The 21,707-nt window shown below is 49.5% G+C and overlaps 1 protein-coding gene across 4 annotated transcripts in view; it reads right to left on the bottom strand.

The window, feature by feature from the left end:
- Nucleotides 1–21,707, bottom strand: part of DLEC1 (DLEC1 cilia and flagella associated protein) — a 91,694-nt gene that overhangs the window by 22,251 nt on the left and 47,736 nt on the right. For all 4 annotated transcript variants that reach the window (XM_061395930.1, XM_061395929.1, XM_061395931.1 and 1 more), the window contains exons 7-19: nucleotides 19,734–19,821; nucleotides 19,053–19,226; nucleotides 18,462–18,598; nucleotides 16,684–16,776; nucleotides 14,616–14,706; nucleotides 13,825–13,987; nucleotides 12,736–12,928; nucleotides 11,900–11,958; nucleotides 11,158–11,326; nucleotides 10,831–10,924; nucleotides 10,491–10,621; nucleotides 10,222–10,380; nucleotides 6,976–7,115 (exon numbers count right to left, since the gene is read on the bottom strand). In XM_061395930.1, coding sequence (XP_061251914.1) covers nucleotides 6,976–7,115; nucleotides 10,222–10,380; nucleotides 10,491–10,621; nucleotides 10,831–10,924; nucleotides 11,158–11,326; nucleotides 11,900–11,958; nucleotides 12,736–12,928; nucleotides 13,825–13,987; nucleotides 14,616–14,706; nucleotides 16,684–16,776; nucleotides 18,462–18,598; nucleotides 19,053–19,226; nucleotides 19,734–19,821 — 1,691 coding nt within the window. The remainder of the gene's footprint in view (nucleotides 1–6,975; nucleotides 7,116–10,221; nucleotides 10,381–10,490; nucleotides 10,622–10,830; nucleotides 10,925–11,157; nucleotides 11,327–11,899; nucleotides 11,959–12,735; nucleotides 12,929–13,824; nucleotides 13,988–14,615; nucleotides 14,707–16,683; nucleotides 16,777–18,461; nucleotides 18,599–19,052; nucleotides 19,227–19,733; nucleotides 19,822–21,707) is intronic.

Raw genomic sequence — 21,707 nt, 5'->3', positions numbered from 1 at the left:
GAAGAAGAGCATGAGGGAGGGAGTATCATTAATAGCCTTCAAAACCCCCTGTGTGTTCCACCCAGAATACTGTGGTATTTCGTTCATTTAAAAATGCCACCTATTTTTGTTGCTGTTGTTCAGTTGCTAAGTCGTGTCCAACTCTTTGCAACCCCATGTACTGTAGCATGCCAGGCTCTCCTGTACTTCACTATCTCCAGAAGTTTGCTCAAATTCATGTCCACTGAGTCAATGATGCTATCTAACCATCTCATCCTTTGTCACCTGCTTCTCCTTTTGCCCTCAATCTTTCCCAGCATCAGGGTCTTTTTCAATGAGTCGGCTCATTGCATCAGGCAGCCAAAGTACTGGAGCTTCAGCATCAATCCTTCCAATGAACACTGAGGGTTGACTCCCCTTAGGATTGACTGGTTTGCTCTCCCTGCAGTTGAAAGGACTCTCAAGAGTCTTCTCCAGCACCACAATTGGAAAGCAGCAATTCTTCAGCGCTTACCCTTCTTTATAGTCCAACTTTCATATGGGTACACGACTACTGGAAAAACCATAGCTTTGACTATATGGACGTTTGTCGGCAAAGTGATGTCTCTGCTTTTTAATATGATGTCTGGGTTTGTCATAGTTTTCCTTCCAAGGAGAAAATGTCTTTTAATTTCATGGCTGCAGTCACCATCCACAGTGATTTTGGACACCAAGAAAATAAAACCTGTTACTCCTTCCACTATTTCCTCTTCTTTTTGCCATGAAGTGGTGAGACTGGATACCATGATCTTAGATTTTGTTGAGTTTCAAGCCAGCTTTTTCACTCTACTCTTTCACCCTCATCAAGAGGCTCTTTAGTTCCTCTTCACTTTCTACCATTAGAGTAGTATCATCTGCATATCTGAGGTTGTTGATATTCTGCTTGGAAATCTTGATTCCAGCTTGTGCTTCATCCAGCCCAGCATTTCACATGATGTACTCTGCATAGAAGTTAAATAGCCAGGGTGGCAATATACAGCCTTGGCATACTCCTTTCCCAATTTTGAACCACTCTGTTGTTCCAAGTCCAGTTCTAACTGCTGCTTCTTGACCTGCATACAGGTTTCTCAGGAGACAAGTAAGGTGGCATTTCCAAGTAAGGTATTTCCATCTCTAAAAATCTTCCACAGTTTGTTGTGACCCACACAGTCAAAGGCTTCCATATAGTCAGTGAAGCAGAAATAGACGTTTTTCTGGAATTCCCTTGTTTTCTCTATGATCCGATGAATGTTGGCAATTGGATCTCTGGTTCCTCTGCCTTTTCTAAATCCAGCGTGAACATCTGGAAGTTCTCAGTTCATGTACTGCTGATGCCTAGCTTGAAGGATTTTGAGCATAACCTTACTAGCATGTGAAATGAGCACACTTGTATGGTAGCCTGAACATTCTTTGGCATTGCCCTTCTTTGGGAATGGAAAGAAAACTGATCTTTTCCAGTCTTGTGGTCACTGCTGAGTTTTCCAAATTTGCTGGCATATTGAGTGCAGCACTTTAACAGCACCATTTTTTAGGATTTTAAATAGCTCAGCTGGAATTGCATCCCCTCCGTTAGCTTTGTCTGTAGTAATGCTTCCTAAAGCCCACTTAACTTCATACTCCAGGATGTATAGCTCTAGGTGAGTGATTACATCACTGTGGTTATTTGGGTCATTAAGACCTTTTATATATATATATATATATATATATATATATATATATATATATATATATATTGAGTTGCTTTTATTTTTTATTTTACAATATTGTATTTGTTTTGCCACACATTGACATGAATCCGCCACGGGTGTACATGTTCCTCATACTGAACCCCTCTCCCACCTCCCTCCCCATACCATCCCTCTGGGTCATCCCAGTGCACCAGCCCTGAGCACCCTGTCTCATGTATTGAACCTGGACTGGCGATTCATTTCACATATGATATTATACATGTTTCAATGCCATTTTCCCAAATCATCCCACCCTCGCCCTCTACCACAGAGTCCAGAAGACTGTTCTATACATCTGTGTCTCTTGCTGTCTCGCATACAGGGTTACCGTTATATAGTTCTTCTATATATTCTTGCCACCTCTTCTTAACCTCTTCTGCTTCTGTTAGATCCTTACCATTTCTATCCTTCATGGTGCCCATGCTCATGTGAAATGTTCCCTTGACCTCTCCGATTTTCTTGACGAGATCGCTAGTCTTTCCCTTCTGTTCTATTGTTTACCTCTATTTTTTTTTTTTTTCTGCATTGTTCATTTAAAAAGGACTTCTCATCTCTCCTTGCTATTCTCTGGAACTCTGCATTCAATTTCATTTATCTTTCCCTTTCTCCCTTGCCTTTTGCTTCTCTTCTTTCCTTATCAATTTGTAAAGCCTCCTCAGACAATCACTTTGGCTTCTTGCATTTCTTTTTCTTGGGGATGGTTTTGGTCACTGCCTCTTGTATGCATCTTCATCCATAGTTCTTCAGGCACTCTGTCTACCAGATCTAATTCCTTGAATTTATCCGTCACCTCCACTGTAATCTGATTTAGGTCATATCTGAATGGCCTGGTGGTTTTCCCTACATGCTTCAATTTAAGCCTGAATTTTGCAATAAAGAGTTCATGATCTGAGCCACATGATCTGAGCCACCTGGATCTGAAGCTCCAGGTCTTCTTTTCACTGACTGTATAGGGTGTCTCCATCTTCAACTGCAAAGAATAAAATCAATCTGATTTTGGTATTGACCATCTGATGATGTCCATGTGTAGAGTCATCTCTTGTGTTGTTGGAAGAGGGTGTTTGCTATGACCAGCATGTTCTCTTGACAAAACTCCATTAGCCTTTAACCTGCTTCACTTTGTACTCCAAGGCCAAATGTTACTCCAGGTATCTTCTCTTGACTTCCTACTTTTGCATTTCAATCCCCTATGATGAAGAGGATATCCTTTTTTTGGTGTTAGTTCTAGGAGGTCTTCAGGGAACTGTTCAACTTCAGCTTCTTTGGCATTAGTGGTTGGAGCACAGACTTGGATTACTGTGATACTGAATGATTTGCCTTGGAAAGGAAGCAAGATCATTCTGTCCTTTCTGAGACTGCACCCAAGTACTGCATTTAGGACTCTCTTGTTGACTATGAGGGCTACTTCACTTCTCCTATGGGATTCTTGCCCACAATAGTAGATAAAATGTTCATCTGAATTAAATTCGCCCATTACTGCACATTTTAGTTCACTGATGCCTAAGATATCGATGTTCACTCTTGCCATCTCCTGCTTGACCACATCTAGTTTACCTTGATTTATGGACCTAACATTCCAAGTTCCTGTGCAACACTGTTCTCTACAGCATTGGACTTCACTTTCACTACCAGACACATTCACAACTGAGCGTCGTTTCCACTTTGGCCCAGCTGCTGCATTCTTTCTGAAGTTATTAGTAATTGTTGTCTGATCTTCCCCAGTAGCATACTGGACACCTTCCAACCTCAGGGGCTCATCTTTCAGTGTCGTATCTTTTTGTCTTTTCATCTGCTCATGGGGTTCTTGTGTCTCCAATACTGCAGTGGTTTGCCATTCCCTCCTCCAGGGGACCACATTTTGTCTTGGGTGGCCCTGCACGGCATGGCTCATAGCTTCACTGAGTTATGCAAGCCCCTTTGGCGTGACAAGGCTGTGATCCATGAAGGGGACCACATATACACTCAACTACTATTTGACAAGAAAGCCAAGAACACCTAAACAGACATTTCTCCAAAGACATAGAGATGGCCAACTGGTACGTGAAAAGCTGCTCAACGTTGCTAATTATTAGATAAATGCTAATCAAAACCACAATGAGGTATTACCTCACATCAGAACGGCTATCATCAAAAAGTCTACAAACAGTAAGTACTGTGGAGCGTGTAGAGAAAAGGGAACCTTCCTACACTGTTGGTGGAAATGTGAATTGCTGCAGCCACAATGGAAAATATTACGAAGGTTTTTAAAGAATAAAAATAGGGCTACCATATGATTCAGCAATCCCACTCCTGGACATGTATCTTGAGAAAAGTCTTACGTGAAAAGTTACATGCAGCCATCCCAACATCCACTGCAGCCCTGTTTACAATAAGCAAGCTAAATGTCCATCGACAGATGAATGGACAAAGAAGATGTGCTACATACATGCAGTGGGCTATTACTCAGCCATAAAAGAATGAAATCATGCCATTTGTAACAACATGGATGGACCCAGAGATGATTACACTAAAAGAAGTCAGTCATATGATAAGACAAATATCATATTATATCACTTATACGTAAAATCTAAAAAAAAAAATACAAATGAACTTATAAAATCAGAAATAGACTTACAGAGATAGGAAACAAATTTATGGTTATCAAAGATGATAGTAGGGGTGGAGTGGGGGGGGGAGAATAAATTAGGAGTTTGGGATTAACATATACACAGTCCTATATATTAAACAGGTAAACAGCAAGGAGCTACTATACAGCACAAGGAACTATACTCAATATTCTATAGTAAACTATAATGGGAAAGAATCTGAAAAATAATATAAATATATAAAAAAGAATATATATACACACACATATATGTATATATATAACCGAGTCACTTTGCTATACACTTGAAATTAACACAACATTGTAAATTAACTATTACTTCAATTTAAAAAAACACCTAATGGGGAAAGGACACTCTCTTCAACAAATGGTATTGCGAAAAGTGGATAACCACATGTAGAAAAATGAAATTGAACCCTCATCTTATACCACTCACAAAAACTAACTTGAAATGGACTGAAGACTTAAACATAAGACCTGATACTATAAAACATCTAGATGAAAACACAGAGAAGTTCCTCAAGCTCTTGAGGAATGTTTTTTTGGATCTGACACTGAAAGTACCAAAAAACAGCAAGAGCAGAAATGAACAAGTGAGGGGCTTCCCTAGCGGTCCAGTGGTTAAGACTCTGTGCTTCCACTGCAAGGGGCACAGGTGTGACCTCTGTTTGGGATCAAAGCTCCTGCACACCAGAGGCCGTGCTGTGCATCCCACCAAAATAAATCACATGGAAAGCCTATAAAAAATAATATACAAGTGAGACTACATCAAACTAAAAAGCTCCTGCACAGCAAAAGAAACAGTGAACAAAATGAAAGCGCAACCTACCAAGTGAGAGAAGCATTTGCACGCTGTGGATGACAAAGAATGCAGCCTGCCATTTCAGTAAACAAAGGATGCTGCAACCATCAAGCCAGCAGACACTGGACCTGTTCCCGACAGTGCACCCTGAGTGGAATTCGGGACAGAATTCCTGAATTCATTAAGATACATAGCAAAGAAATTGTTCCGATAAGCCTAGACCCTTGTGTCTTCCCATTCCCAGGTAGCACAGTGGTAAAGAACTCAAATTTTAAAATGGGCAGAGGAACTAGACATTTTCAGAAAGAAGGCACCCAAGTAGCCAACAGGTACCTGAAGAGATGCTCAGTACCACTACACATCAAGGAAATGCAAATCAAAATCACAATGAGATATGACTTCACCCCTGTTAGAACCGCTATCTTTAGTAAGACAAAGGTAACAAATGTTGCTGAGGAAGTGGGGAAAAGGGAACCCTTGTTCACCACTGGTAGGAATGTAAATTGGTTCAGTCACAACAGAAAAGGTATGAAGGATCCTCAAAGTATTAAAAGTAAAACTACCATCTGACCCAGCAATTGCACTTTTGAGTATATATCCAAAGCGAATGAAAACAGGATATCACAGAGGTATTTGCATCCCCATGTTTACTGCAGCATTATTCACAATAGCCAAGGTATAGAGGCACCTAAGTGTCTGTCAACAGATGAAGAGATAAAGATGAGGTGGTTTTTGCATACAATGGAATATTATTCAGCCATGAGAAAGAAGGAAATTCTGCCATTTGCAACAACATGGATGGACCCTGAGGACATTGTGCTAAGTGAGGTAAGTCAGAGAAAGACAAATTCTCTATGATCTCACTTACATCTAGAATCTAAAAAAGCCAAAAGAAATAGAGAGTAGCACGGTGGTTTCCAGCAGCTGGGGCTGGGCCAATAGGAGAGATGCTGTTTAAGGGTACAAATTTCCAACTAATATGTGAACAAGTCCTGGGGACCTAATGTGAAGTATGGTGATTATGTACAATACTGTATTATATACATCAAACCTGCTGGGAGACTTGATTATTCTCACCACAAAAAGGAAAATATAATTACATAAAATGATGGAAGTGTAAGCTAATACTTCAACGGCAATCATGCTGAAACATATAAATGGATCAGGTCAGTATTTTCTTTTTTTTGGCTGCACTGTGCAGCTTGTGGGACATCTCAGTTCCCCAACCAGGGATGGAACTCGTGCCCCAGGCAGTGCAAGTGCGGAGTCTTAACCACTGGACCCTCAGGGAAGCCTCAGGTCAGTACATTGTACACCTTAAGCTTACACAATGTAACGAGTCAACTGAATCTCAACAAAAGAAAAAGTCTGCCAGTTATTTTGCATCCATTCTCCTGCTGATGAACACTGGCTGTTTCCAGCTTTTCACTACCATTAACAGTCCAGCTATGAGCCTTCCAGGATGAGCACAGGGCTCCCACTGCACACGTGTAAGTTTCTCTGCAACTATATCCAGAAGGACTAACGCTGGATCAAGAGTACGGTCACCCTTCCACCAGGTAACAAAACGTTGTCCCAAGTGGTTGCATTATTGTACGTTCCTTTAGCACACGTACACTAGAAGGATACATATACCCCATAATATTACTAGTGAATGATCTCCAGGTAACAGATTATGGATCATTTTCATTTTCTTTTTTTGTAATTTCTAAATTTTATAATATAAACATCTTATCAATACCTTTAAATTCCAAAACATCTACAAACACGTAATTACATATGATATAAATAAATATGCCGTGAATATGCAGCGTGGTTTGTACAGGCTCCCTGCATCCCCTTACCTCCAGGCCCCATCTACCACCTCCAGCTCCAGGACGGTCTGCAGACGCTGGCAGTGCCGGGCCTCCAAGGTGATGCTCACTCTGCACTCCCCCAGTGGCTGAACTTGGCCACTTGATGGCTCGATGTCAAAGGGAGACACCTGATGGGGAGAAGGGTGAGCAGTGGGGACACTTGGAACTGCAGAATTGGGGGCTGGCCATGACCAACCAGGGTCACCCCCAAGCTGCGCCCCCTAGACCCCTGAGCACTTCCAGGATGCAGAAGAAGACAAGTGGATGGGGGAGCACAGATGAGCAAGTGCTCAGGATGAAGAGGAGAAGATGATGAAAAGTGAGTCTCCAAGGAATGGAGGTGGAAGGCAGAGGGAGGCGCCTTCGGCGTGGTGGCTCTGAGCGGTCTGCCCGCCCCACTGGGCAGGTGCGGGTCAGGAGCTGCGGCTCCAAGGAAGGAAGGACAAGCTCCCAGACTGCGGCAGGGCCCAAGCTTCTGTGTGGCCACAGATGTATCCTTGCACTTATAACTGCATCTTCTCGGGACAGACCCCTCCCTCATATCCTCTGCTTTAGTTCCTCTCTGAAACACCTAGAAAATAGTAACTGGTGCACGTTTCCTAAGTTGTTTTACAGATGCTTAAACCACCACCAAATGGAAGAAGTTAACTACTTGATGACCATGAGCGCATAGTCCCTCGATGTACTGGAGCCTGAGGATTGATAATGTTAATCGCTGTGACACTACCTTGTCATCAACCAATCAGAGAACTGTGCACGAGCTGCCCATATACTCTGTAACCTGTCACCTGGTCTTTAAAAACGTTTGGCTGAAACCCTTCGGGAGTTCGGGGCTTTTTGAGTGTGAGCCACACGTTCTCCTTGTCTGGCACCTTACAATAAACGCTACACTTTCCTTCACCACAACCGAGTGTCAGTAGATTGGCTTTCCTGCATGGGGATGATCAGGGCCCAAGTTTGGTTTTGGTAACACCCATGTGATCCCTTCCCCACATGGTCACCCCCTCACCTAATCCCCCCTGCAGTTAGTTCACATTTACCTGACGTGTCCACCTCCTGCCCCGTACCAGGCACTAAAAGGGAAGGGAGAAGGCTCGGAGACTACAGTGCCCTTGAGTGTATGCCCCAGGACCCTGGATGGGTCACACTGACTAGCAGGGTGTCACTGGGCATTGAAAGATCACAACCAGGAACAACATAACTCCTGTCTCGTCTCCTTCTTCCTTGAGACCAAGACCATGAATGAGTGCAAGGCACCTGCCTGCAGGGTGACCTGGCTGCCCCTGCCCTGACCCACCCCGCCTCCCGCCCTGGCAGCGGTGCTGTGCTGTCTTGGGCCCTGTGCTTTCTTGCTGCAGAGGTTTTACTGCCCAGGCACTGGGGGGTTGGGGAGTAGGGCTGGCCTACACCTTAGGAAAAGTAGCTCTCTCTCCTGAGCATTGGGTCCAAGCTGAGCTGGGAAGGGAAGAGCTCCTTTGCGTTCTTCGCTCATTGTTTTCCACATGCACTCCATTTCACATGGAGCCCAAGGCACGTGTGTATGTGATGCGGGGGCAGGCTTTGGTCTGGGGCTGGGTTTCTGGATCCCGACTTGGGCACATCCAACAAACCCCAATTCTCAATATTTGGACAGCTCACAAGAATACAGTACAGAGAACTATAGAGATTGCTACCAACTTCAATTTGGACATAAATCTTAATACACCATGAGATTGATAATTACTTCAATTATAAAATATATTTGGACTTTCCTGGTGGCTCAGATGGTAAAGCGTCTGCCTACAATGCGGGAGACCTGGGTTCGATCCCTGGGTCGGGAAGATCCCCTGGAGAAGGAAATGGCAACCCATTCCAGTATTCTTGCCTGGAAAATCCCATGGACGGAGGAGGCTGGTGGGCTACTGTCCATGGGGTTACAAAGAGTCGGACACAATTGAGCAACTTCACTATCTGTCACTAGTTATTCTTCACAGTGGGAGGAAAAACACAGACTGGGAATCAGGGAGATGGGATCTGATATGATTCTGCCACCTTGTAGCGGCGTGGCCCTGGGGAAGCCCCCAACCCTCTCTATATCATCTATCCAATGAGGAGGCTGGCTGAGGTCCGTAAGTTTCCAGCTGTGCTCTGGGAAATCCCAGGGACTCCCCGAAAGTCCGAGAGCGGGGGGTGGGATGTGGGGAGAGGCAGGGTGCTTGATCAGGGGGCCTCTGGTTCACACTCGACTCTAGACCTTGGGTTTCTGTTGAAGGTCTCATTGAATAGAAGGTTACTGAGAACGCCTGCCCCCATCCCAGTCTCAGTGTCTGGCTCCGTGAGCCAGGCAGGGTGACCAGTGAGCCCTGGGGGTATCCAGCATTAACTCCAAGCCTGTGCAACAGATCCCGTGGCAGTGGTTTTGGTCACTCGATACAAAACTGTCTTCACTTCTCAGTTTCAGAGTGCCCAGGGGAGAAGCGAGGCTACCAGGGGAAGAGGGATAGCTTTCAAGGGGAAAGGAAGTGGGCAGCAGGGGAACCTGGGTGAGCTGCCGCTAGCGGGAGGGTCAGACCCTCTTGACCTGGCCAGAGTCTCTCACGTGCCGCGACCGCACCCACGTGTGAAGAGTGGGTGTGGTGAGTCAGTGACTTCCTGGGCCTGCTGGTGTTGTGGCTTGGGCCTGTTCAGGATTGAACATGGTATTTAGACACGATGCCCTAATTTAGACGTTGACGGTAAATACTTAGCCACTTTTAATATTTTCTATTTTTAGAGAAAAAGGAAGCAAGTGCCATTTGAGTGGCCGTGATTTTCCTTTCGGAGAACTTTTTGGTTTGGGTCACACGCTCACCACCTGGTGGCAGGTCCTCAAAACTGCAAGCACGATCCTTGGGACGCTAGGACTCCAGCAGTGCGCCCGCCCTTTCCCCCAGTCCCTGGAAGCTTCCCTCCCAACTCAGCTGCCCAATTTCTTCCTGACGCCGGCTACTCTGACAGAGGGAGAAACCCTTGTCCTATTTCTGTGTCAGAAGGCAGAGAGAGGAACAGGAAAATCCAGTCTCCGGGGTTCTGCTCTGCTGTAGAGAGGATGGGGAATGGGGGGACACTGCCAGGCAAAGGTCACCAGGCAGGCTTTTCCTCTCCCAGCCTGAACGCGCCAGCTTCGGTGTCATGGTGTCACGGCTCACACATCACACGGGTTAATCTGCGCCTGGGGGCAGGGTAGCACCACAGGAGGTGGTGGGCAGGACTTACGCCCTCTTGCCTTTCTTGCAGGGAGACCTGGCTCTCCTTCATGGCCCATGTGGCCGGGAGCTGGCTGAGGTTCCGGATCTGGATAAACTTGGTGGCTTTCTGTCCCAGGCGCAGCAAACCAAACTGAAGGGCTGAGACGTCAATGACCAGGGCCGGCCCCTGAGGCACCCAGAGGGGCCGGTCACTGGGCCACCCGGGTGTGGGTTTGGTGCCCTACCCCGGCCCCCGCCTTTCCAGCCCGCCTAGCCACCCGGCCCCATCACAGGCACCTTAAAGGCCGCCTCGATGTGCAAAACCACGGGCGTGGGAGAATCTTTGATCTCACACAGCAGGTTCTGGCTCGTCGGCCCAGGGACACCCCCGGTAAAGTTCAACTCAAAATCCTCAACCTCGCTGGGTTCTGGGAGAAGAAGGGTGAGATGAGGCAGCGAGATGTGCAGGGGCGGCAGGCTCCCTCTATGGCTGGCCCAGATTTCGGGCCCCTCCTCATGTCGTGGCCAGGGCTGGGCTGTGGCTGGAGCTGATCATGGGGCCTCGAACTCCTGCCCAGGCTCCTGTGACCACAAGCTCTCCCTCCCCTGCCAGCCCCTCCCGCGGTCCCCGAAGTACCAATGGTCCCCGTGCAGGGCTCCACCTCAATGATGTGACAGTCGCTGATCTTCCCCCACGTGTACCTGATGGTGGACTTGCTGTTGTTCCACATCTGAAAGACACATCCCGACCCGGGCTCCCTGGGAGACTGTACTTGCTAAAGGATCGAGGGGTTTGGGGCTCACAAAAGGTCCCCTCCAAACCCTCCCAGCTAATTCCTGGCCACTCGACAGCACCAAAGGGTTTGTGGGTAACGTATCAGGCCAAAGACCTCTGAGCCCAGGAACTTGTGCCGAGTTCAGCATCATCTCAACCAGTCCAGGCTGGGGAGAGACAACCACCTACCTTAAAATTCTTCTTCACGTTTATGCCAATATAGTTCTCCCCAGGGATGATGAGAGCATATGGTTCTAGGAGAACCTGGAAAGGTTCCACTGAGCCCTTCACCTCGATTTCCAGGACGATCACGTCATCCATGCAGTACGAGGGGTCCTTGGAGTTTTCCAAGTCCAAACTGAACACAAACCCACCATAAGCTAAGAGTCATTGTATCCCCATCTCTGGTCCTGTGAAAGGAAAGCACGCCCTGCCCACAGCTACTGAGCCCCCCGAAATTGGAGGTGTCAGCAATGCCCTGAAACAAGCGAATGCCTGCAGCCGCGCTGGCAGCTCAACTGCAGGCCAGGACCAAGTTCCCTCGTTCTGTTTCCAAGGACCACAGTGCAGCCACACCAGCCTGGAACTCCCCAGCAGCTGACCGGGGACCCCCCAGCAACAGCCTGCTTAGGGAAGAGTTGGTAGAGGTGTGACCAACTCCTTCCTCCATTAGCACCACCCCCCAGGGGCCACTGGTAGCAACCGTGAGCACTGTTTCCAGGTTCCCGGGTGCACAGTCAGAGAGCTGTTCCCTGCATGCAGAGCCCGCTCCAAGCCTGGTGCCATGGCAAGGTCAGGAACTCTCACCTGCCAAAGCCTGCTGGGGGTCAGGGGCTCATCCACTCAGTTCTGGTGCCTCCCCCTCCAGCATCCTCCATGGGAGGGCAGGCCTGGTGCCCACCCCTCAGCCAAGGGCCTGGGTCCTGCTCACCTCACGGGCTCTGGGACTTCCTCCAGCACCATCTGGAGCACACTGTGAAAATCCCTTGGCTGCAAGACAAACACAGCACCCTGAATAAGAAAGCCTGCCCCAGGGAAGGCTCGAGTCACAGCAGCAATCCTCCCCGTGGCCCAGCCACCACAGACGCCTTCCTGAGACACAACACTGCTTCCGTGCAGCCTCTCCCCACACTGGGGGAAACAGGGCTGCCAGGACATGAGCCTTGACTCAGGGACTGGGGGCCACTGCAGTCTCAAGACTGGCATGCCCACCTCAGCTGGGCCTGGGGGATGGGAAGGCCCTTAGCAGTGCCCTCAATGCGTCTGAAGCATCAAGCCTTCCTGGGACAGACAGTATCAGGGGCTGAATGACAGGCTGAGAGGCAGACCTGCTGTCTTACCAACAAGGGCCGCTGGGAACCCCCCTCCTGCTCCACCCTCGCCTGTAGATACAGGGCTTCACTTTGGGAATCAAGGGCTGTGTGAGCCTTGCCCTGGGGGACCTCACTGTCTGGAAGCTGCTGTGAGCTGGGCAAGAATGGTAACACCTTTGATGGAGCAGAAACATGGAAGACACTAGAGTCGAAGTGAGGCCAGACTTGCTCAGGACAGGGTGTGTGGGATGGGGACCAGGCAAGACGAGCTGCTTCGTCCTGCACGCACCAAGCCCGCCCACTAGCCCCACTCTTGGCTAAGCGCTGGCCTTGGCAGGACACCGGGGGTCTCCACAGGGTCAGCTGTGGCTTCGATGTCACCAAAGAACAGGGACGGAGGGTGAAACCTGCATGACCCAATCGTGTGCAGCCACCAAGATGGCCCCATTTGAACCTCTTGCGGGGAGAAGCTCAGGATGAACTCGTGGTCCGTGTGGGGGCTGAGAACGCCCATCTTGGGGGTGATGCAGAAGGCCGTCTCCTTGTCTGGGTGATACTTGATGCTGTCTGTGCTGTAGGTTTCTCCGGGCATCAGGGACTGCAGGTTGGGCTTCATGATCTGCCAGTGGAAGGCCAGCTCCACGTGCCTGCGGGGGCGCCCCTGACAGTAGGCAGTGGAGCCAAGGCCGCGGCCCAATTCTGCAGACCAGGCCTCCCACTCCCTGCTGCTGATGGCAGGTGTGGGTGGGGCTGGAGACGGCAGGCGAGAACTGCTCCTTGTGCCAGGTAACAGAGCCTGTGTAAGGCCTGGGTCATGGGGACAGTAAGCCAGGAGGCACCCTGCGGTCTGCCCCGGCATAATGGCGAGGCTCAGAGGGTGCTCAGAGAATAAATGGCACTGACAGCTGAACCCACAGACCTTCAGCTGTCTGACCCTGGAACGTGAGAGAGTTCCCCTCATGGGCCAGGCAGGAATTCTCTGGAAAACCATTCCTGGTTAAGGATGGACCAGAGGGGCTTCCCATGTGGTGCTAGTGGGAAAGAACCCGGCTGCCCATGCAGGAGACATAAGAGACATGGGCTCCACCCCTGGCTTGGGAAGATTTCCTGGAGGAGGGCATGGCAACCCACCCCACTATTCTTGCCTAGAGAGGCCCATGGACGCAGCAACCTGGTGGGCTACAGTCCCTAGGGCTGCAAAGAGTTGGACATGACTGAAGTGACTAACATGCAGAGGACTGAGAGCAACACTGCTCAGTATGACTCCCTGCAGTGCTGGACATGTTGCAGATCTGTTCTGTCCAATATGAGAACCCCTAGCTACCCAGGCACTGAGCGCTTCACATGTGCCTGGCACCACTGAAGAAGCGAGTTTTTCATTTTATTTTAGTTCCTTTCCATTTAAATGGTCACATGTGGCTAGCAAGTACCATGATGAACAGTGCACATCCGGATCCTCCCATCCTGTGCTCAGATTCAGGATGTCAGGCCAGGTGAGGAGGGAGTGGGGAGTGTGCTGGGGTCCCGCACAGGCATCACTCACGTGGCGTTTCTAATAATCAGCAGTTTGCTGGCCGTGGACTGAAGGTTTTCAGGTTCAAAGCGTATGAAGTACTGGGCTGTTAAGTCTGTGAGCTCTCCAGGCTCCGGCTGACTTTTCTCACCAGAAATATAGATCAGATCCAGAGCAACCAGCTGCCCAACTCCTGACAAGGTTGGGGGAGCAAAGTCTCATGAGGGCTGAAGTCAGGACTCTGGCCGAAGGCTGTCACAGGACCCAGGTCACCATCCACATGCAACCAACTGGCCACGATCGTGACCCCAGGAAGAGCACACACAGGGGAACAGGGCGCCAACAGCATACAGACTCATGTTGTCACACTGTCACAGACCAACAGGAGGTGACTCTGCTAACCTAGCACATAATGGGCACTCAATTAATGCCTGCTGGGTGAACAGGGTGGATGGTAGACAGACAGGCGCCGGGAAGGAACGGGGCGCCCGAGGAAACGCAGGAGGCCGCCCCTTCTAACTGCAAAAACCTAGGGGTGCCCTGGCTGTTTCTGTGTGAGTCACTGGCAGGTCCCCAAAGGTCTAGGTGAGTTTCAAAGTGACGTGATGAAAGACTGTCCTCCAGGTTTCCATCTCTGTCACACTAGAGGGCCCCTTGGGACAGGCCTGAGGGCCACCCTGGCATGGGTCTCTATGGTCTGGCCAGAGCAAGTGGCCCCAAACCGGAGCCCAGTGCCCAGAGGCTGCAGCATTTCGCTGCACCACCGCTCCCCTCCCCACAGCTGTGGACCGGACCCCGCCCTGGGAGCGCACCACGCCCACCTGTGGTCACCAGCTCCTTTATCTGGCAGTTGTCACACACGATGACGAAGGTCTGCTCTGCCTTTCCCAGGCTGGTTGGGAGGAACAGGACCTGGGGAGGAAAGGGTTGTCCTGCAGCCTCCCGTGAAGGGGCTTCTTCCCCATCACCTCCTCCTCTCGGCCGCACCCCCTGCCTCGGGCCTCCCCTCCTGGCCGTCTCCCTGGGGTCCAGCCCAGGCTCCAGGATATGGAGAGAAAATTCACAGAGACGGAAATAAAAATGGCTCTTAAACAACAGGTTTAACCTCATTCATGATCAAAAATGGAAATGCAAACCAGCCAGAAAAAGTTTCACGCCTCCTACTGGCGAAGAGCAGAAAGTTAGCAATCATGAACGCAGTGACAGGATGTCTTAATTTTCTTCAAACTACTCTAAAGGGGTGGGGTAGGGTTTGGTGGGAAGAGACGGAGGAATATAAAGCCAATGAGGTTGGCCAAGAGTTGAGAAAAGTTGAAGCTGGGTAATGAGCACCTGGGTGATCCTTAAACCATTCTATTTTTTTAATATGGGTTTTTTTGGAGGTGGGGCTTGGCCAGTTGGACTTCTGTCCTTTTAAGTATAGTTGACTTACAATGTTAGGTTAGTTTCAAGTGTATGGCAAGGTAATTCTGTTATATGTGTGTCTATGTGTACATATATACACACACATACACACGTATATATCTATTCATTTTCAGATTATTAGTATTATGATGATTATTATTTTGACTGAGCCACAAAGCTGGTGGAATCTTAAGTTTCCCGACCAGGGATCAAAGCCATGCTCCCTGCAAGGTAAGCACAGCCTCCTAACTACTGGACCCCCAAGGAATTCCCTGTATATGTTTTAAAATGTCCATGATAACAGATTTTTTAAAAGTTTGATAACATATTGTAATGGCAAAGATATGAGAAAACAGGCAGCACCTTCATATACTTTGTTGGAAGTATAAAATAATATAATCCAAATGGTGAGGATTTTGGCAACATGTACCATAATTAGAAGGGTAGAGGCCCTAAGTCAGCAAATACACAACAAGGACTGTATCCTGCAGGTAGGACAGAGTGACGCATGTATAAGCTATTCCCTGAGATGGCCAGAGATCAGAAATAATCTTCATATCCATCAGCAGGAGATGGCTGACCTAAATTACAGTTCATACACACAGTGGAATACTATGCAGCTAGAAAAAATGAGGTGTGGGAAGTACATGGTGCAGAACATAGAGTGGGCAACAATTTGTGTGAAGAAGAATGGAAACATAGGAAAGAAAGAAACGTCTTTATGTAGTCATCATATACGCCTACAAAGGCACCCAGACCTGGTAAGACTGTGGCCTCTGGGTGGCCAAGGAGGTGGGGGGAGAGGCAGCATTTCACCATGCATCTATTTGCATATTTTGAATTTTTAATCATGTGAATCTATTTATTTGGAAGTATGGAGAAAGCAATGGCACCCCACTCCAGAACTCTTGCCTGGAAAATCCCATGGACGGAGGAGCCTTATAGGCTGCAGTCCATGGGGTCGCTAAGAGTCAGATACGACTGAGTGACTTCACTTTCACTTTTCACTTTCATGCATTGGAGAAGGAAATGGCAACCCACTCCAGTGTTCTTGCCTGGAGAATCCCAGGGACGGGGAGCCTGGTGGGCTGCCGTCTATGGAGTCGCACAGAGTCGGACACGACTGAAGTGACTTAGCAGTAGCAGCAGTATAAATAAGTTTTCTAACAAACAACATCCCAATCAGTAAACAAAATTTATAGAAACCACCAAGGCTTGGACCTGGGAGTGGATATCTGGGTCATGAAAACACAAAGGTGAGAATTCCCTGGCGGTCCAGTGGTTAGGACTCAGCACTCTGACTGCCAAGAGCCTGGGTTCAATCCATGGTCGGGGAACTAAGATCTCATAAGCCATGCAGCACAGTCCAACAAAACAAAACAAAACAAAAAACCCCACAGAGGCAAAGGAAATCAAGCAAGCAAATGAGGAAGCAGCAACCGATCCTAAAGAGGTGGAAGTACCTGCTACTGTCTCATCACCTACCTCCACGAATACGGCCTGCCCTGGAACCAGCTCAAACACCGACGGCAGGATCCCAAAGGGAGGCTGCTCAACAAAGCCGATGGTGACAACGGCCTTAAAGAAAAGCAGAAGATGACTCAACAGTATGAAAGAAACTGTAAAGTCTCTTGCTCAGATGACCCATGTCTCTCCTCCAAACATCCATGTTGTGATCTGAAGGCTCTTATGGATCATCCAGTCCCCTGTTCATGAAGAAACTGAGATGCATCCATTCAGCAAGCACTTACTCAGTCTGCACCAGATGGGGTTCTGACGTTTAAAGACGAGTACATCACGGAGCATCTGCAAAGAGCTGCCTATTGGTTGGAGGCACAAGAATACCACTGACAAGGGTTTCAGACACAAAGCAGGAGGTGTGTGGGAAGGTCTCCCCAGGACGTGGGCTCCCTAACACAGTCCCTTCCCTGCTGCAGCACCCTGTGAGGCTCATGCCAGCTTCCGTATCTGCCTCCATTCCCAACCCAGCCCTGGTCATGAGCTCCTGAAGGAAGCTGCCGACTTGTCAGCAGACCTGCAGCCTCGATGCCTACACAGGAAGCCACCAGCACGCAGGGACACAAGCCCATGCCTCCAGGTCCCTGGCACGTGACAGCTATGAGTGAAATGTCTCGGGGAACATGTGGTCTCCTGGATTTATCGCTTGTTTCCAGAGATGCACAGAAAGCAAGGTATCTCTCCTCTGAGAAAGACAATGGTGTGCACGAGCGTGACGATCAGTGTTGTCAGCACTTGGCTGCCATGGGGAGTGCAGGGTGGGAGGGAGCCTGGGCAAACGGTGGGGCGGTGGGGTGCGGGCGGGCATGTGCACACACCCTGCTTCTCAACTCCAGCTGACAGGGCCACAGTGGATCCTGGCCCAGGGCTGCACATCTTCCAATGTTTCAGAGAAAGTGGAAATGTACATTTTTATATGATATCTATTTTTTTTTTCAGCATAGCACGCGCGATCTTGATTCACCAACCAGGGATTGAACCCGAGCCCCCTGCAGTGGAAGTGTAGAGCCCTACCCACTGGATAGCCAGGAAGCTTCCTGAAATCTCTGTATCTTTAAATGTTGATTCAATATATGTTTTTAAGCAATGCTGGATTTCTCTACTGACTCAGATGGTGAAGAATCTGTCTGCAACGTGGGAGACCCGGGTTCAATCCCTGGGACAGGAAGATCCCCTGGAGGAGGGCATGGCAACCTACTCCAGTATTCTTGCCTGGAGAATCCCATGGATAGAAGAGCTCATGAGCTACAGTCCATGGGGTCGCAAAGAGTCAGACATGACTGAGCGACTAACACTTTCAGTTTCAAGCAACGTTAGCTCAAACATGTTTTGAGGCCCTGTGCCAAATAAACATGACCACAAAATTCAACCAAAGAGCTTCCGATTTGTGACCTCTGCTATAGTCAAACATTTGCCACGATAATGACTGACTGATTGACTCAGTGAACGAATGAATGGGTATAGTGACATCCAAGACAGGCCTTGAAGGACGGGAGAGGTGATGGGACCTGTCCAGGCCTTGAAGGATAGGAGAGGTGATGGGACCTGCCCAGGGTCACACAAGTATTAGGAGTATAATAGGAACTACAGTGCTATACTCTTTACCTCTTGATTCTTAAGGGACTGTGGCTCTACAATTCTATCCACTGCGTTTCCAGCCCCAGGGGCACTCAAGCAAGTCCCTCACAGGAGTTACTGCATTCGATGGACTTGCTTTTTTCCCAGGAAGCACTGTGAGCACTCACCCTGAAGCTGGGCGGTGGCCAGCTCTTCTTAGGCATGATACAGAACTTGCCCACGCTGAAGCCCACGTTTTTGCAGATGAATCTGGTTATCTTCATGCCCCCAATGAGGCAGTAGCCGCAGTCCAGCACAGGCGACACTGCAGCCACAGGGGAAGATGGGCAAGAGAAACAGCCTGGGTCCTCCTGAGGCGCGGCCCAAGCTGAGGGTGGCTGTTGGCGGCCGGGGCAGGGGAGGGATGGACGGGGACAAGCCCCGCCCCTGCTTCCGCCTGGCAGTGGTTGGTGCCCCAAGACACCACGTGCGTGGGCCTCAGAGTGCCCCGAGCCAGTGCCGCAGAGGCTGGGGTCACCTGGGCCGCGGCCTTCTTTCCTGATACGTGTCGCTCAGAGTCCGCCTCCCCCCAGGGAAGTAGGACAGTCAGGGCCTAACTCTGGAGGAATGCGGGAGCTTCCGGCAGGTCCCTCCTCAGGACTCAGAAGCCCCTGCCCAAGGGGTCAGGCTGTGTGCTGCCACCCAGGGGCCCTGTGGGCAGGTGGTCCTTTAGAGGGGCACCAGCCTTCCCCGACCCCCGGAGGGCAGTAGGCACTTACACGTCAGCACCGGGGGCGGCCTCCGGGCCTGCAGGGGGATCAGGAGCGTGTGCGCTGACTGGGTCTCCACTAGAATAAAGTCATCAAAATCCCCAAGGCAGTCGGGAAAAAACTGGACAATATACTGGCAGGTCATTCCAGGAGCCACCATTCCACCTTCTCCTGGGAACATCCCTGTGGGTGCAGAAGTGACAATGAGATTCTGGAGACCAGGGCAAGATTCCAGGGCCCGGGCTGGGGGGCAGTGACGGGGCCCCCTGGGACGTCAGGGCGGGCCACGCCGGGCCCTGTGGCTTAGCAGTCACTTTGTGGGCAGCAGATAAACACTCGAGATTTCTAGGGAGCAGAGGGACACGATCAGAGCTGTTCTTAAGGAGAACACAGAGTCACGGGAGCAGGAAGGCTGGCTGGGAGGCCAGTGCCACGGCCTAAGTGAGGAACCAGGGTGCAGTGACGCTGGGCAGAGCAAGGAGAGGGCTGAACTGATCTTGGGGGTGCGATCCAAGGAGGAACTGTCAGGCTGGGGGCGGGGGGGGGCTCTGCTGGGGGGCAGGGGGGAGGCCGCCTTGGAGCACGAAGGGTGCAGGCTCAGGAGCCACCCGGAGCCCCGTGGGGACGCAACCTCGGGCAAGGCCAGATACAATTTCGAGGACGGGCAGGCCACTGCCACCCTGAGCTCACCCAGTCCCAGGGCGAAGTAGGGCGTGGACGGAGGGAGGACTCGAAGGTGGCGGCTGGTGGATGTGGTGTTCTGCAGGGAGATCACCATCTGTGCAGAGACAAAGCGACACATGTGGACACAGGCTGTGAAACCTGGGACTCGCATAGTAATATGGGAATGGGGTCAGGGGATGAATGGAATGAGCTTGGCCCCGTGTCGGTAACTGTCGAGCTGGTGAGGGGGCCATGGGATTTCAGGTGATTGTTCTACCCACTTTTGTTTGTTTTTAGAAAAAAAGAACTACAAGGTAAACAGAGGTGGGAGTAGATCTGACCTGGCCTCTGGCCTGACTATGCCAAAGCCTTTGACTGTGTGGATCACAATAAACTGTGGAAAATTCTGAAAGAGATGGGAATACCAGATCACCTGATCTGCCTCTTGAGAAATTTGTATGCAGGTCAGGAAGCAACAGTTAGAACTGGACATGGAACAACAGACTGGTTCCAAATAGGAAAAGGAGTACGTCAAGGCTGTATATTGTCACCCCGCTTATTTAACTTATATGCAGAGTACATCATGAGAAACACTGGACTGGAAGAAACACAAGCTGGAATCAAGATTGCCAGGAGAAATATCAATAACCTCAGATATGCAGATGACACCACCCTTATGGCAGAAAGTGAAGAGGAACTCAAAAGCCTCTTGATGAAAGTGCAAGTGGAGAGTGAAAAAGTTGGCTTAAAGCTCAACATTCAGAAAACGAAGATCATGGCATCTGGTCCCATCACTTCATGGGAAATAGATGGGGAAACAGTGGAAACAGTGTCAGACTTTATTTTCGGGGCTCCAAAATCACTGCAGATGGTGACTGCAGCCATGAAATTAAAAGACGCTTACTCCTTGGAAGGAAAGTTATGACCAACCTAGAGAGCATATTGAAAAGCAGAGACATTACTTTGCCAACAAGGGTCCGTCTAGTCAAGGCTATGGTTTTTCCTGTGGTCATGTATGGATGTGAGAGTTGGACTGTGAAGAAGGCTGAGCGCAGAAGAATCGATGCCTTTGAACTGTGGTGTTGGAGAAGACTCTTGAGAGTCCCTTGGACTGCAAGGAGATCCAACCAGTCCATTCTGAAGGAGATCAGCCCTGGGATTTCTTTGGAAGGAATGATGCTAAAGCTGAAACTCCAGTACTTTGGCCACCTCATGTGAAGAGTTGACTCATTGGAAAAGACTCTGATGCTGGGAGGGATTGGGGGCAGGAGGAGAAGGGGACGACAGAGGATGAGATGGCTGGATGGCATCACTGACTTGATGGACTTGAGTCTGGGTGAACTCCGGGATTTGGTGATAGACAGGGAGGCCTGGCGTGCTGCGATTCACGGGGTCGCAGAGTTGGACACGACTGAGCGACTGAACTGAACTGAACTGGCCTGTTTAAAACCACAGCAATGTTTGGTTTTTTTAACGTTTATTTTTATTTATTTGGCTGAGCCGGGTCTCCATTGCGGCATGTGGGATCTTAGCTTTCTGACCAAGGATTGGATGCGGGCCCCCCACACTGGGTGTGCTGGGTCCCAGCCACTGGACCACTAGGCAAGTCCCCAAAATCACAGCTATTGTTTATTGAGTTTCTTGACTTCCCAATGACCAGGGAAGTGAAGTGAAGAAGTGAAGTGAAAGTTGCTCAGTTGTGTGTGACTCTTTTGGAAGGTGGGAACTACCTCTATTTTAGGGCAAATAAACTGAAGTTCAAAGAGCCTCCTTCACCGGAAAGTAACAATGGCGAGACTGAGCCCGGGACCCTGAAGCTCTGCCTCCTCGCCTCTCACTCACTGCTCTTTCTCCACATAATCCATTTTCTTTTTTTTTTGGACCACACCACGTAGCATGCAGGATCTCAGTTCTCCAACAACCAGGGATCGAACCTGCACCCCTTGCAGAGGAAGCTAGGCATCTTAACCACTAGACCACCAGGGAAGTCCCCTGACATAA

This window comes from Bos javanicus, chromosome 22 (genome assembly GCF_032452875.1).
Source record: "Bos javanicus breed banteng chromosome 22, ARS-OSU_banteng_1.0, whole genome shotgun sequence".
NCBI classification, from domain to species: domain Eukaryota; kingdom Metazoa; phylum Chordata; class Mammalia; order Artiodactyla; family Bovidae; genus Bos; species Bos javanicus.
Note: the sequence above shows the minus strand (reverse complement) of the source record. Positions and strands in the feature narration are given on the sequence as shown.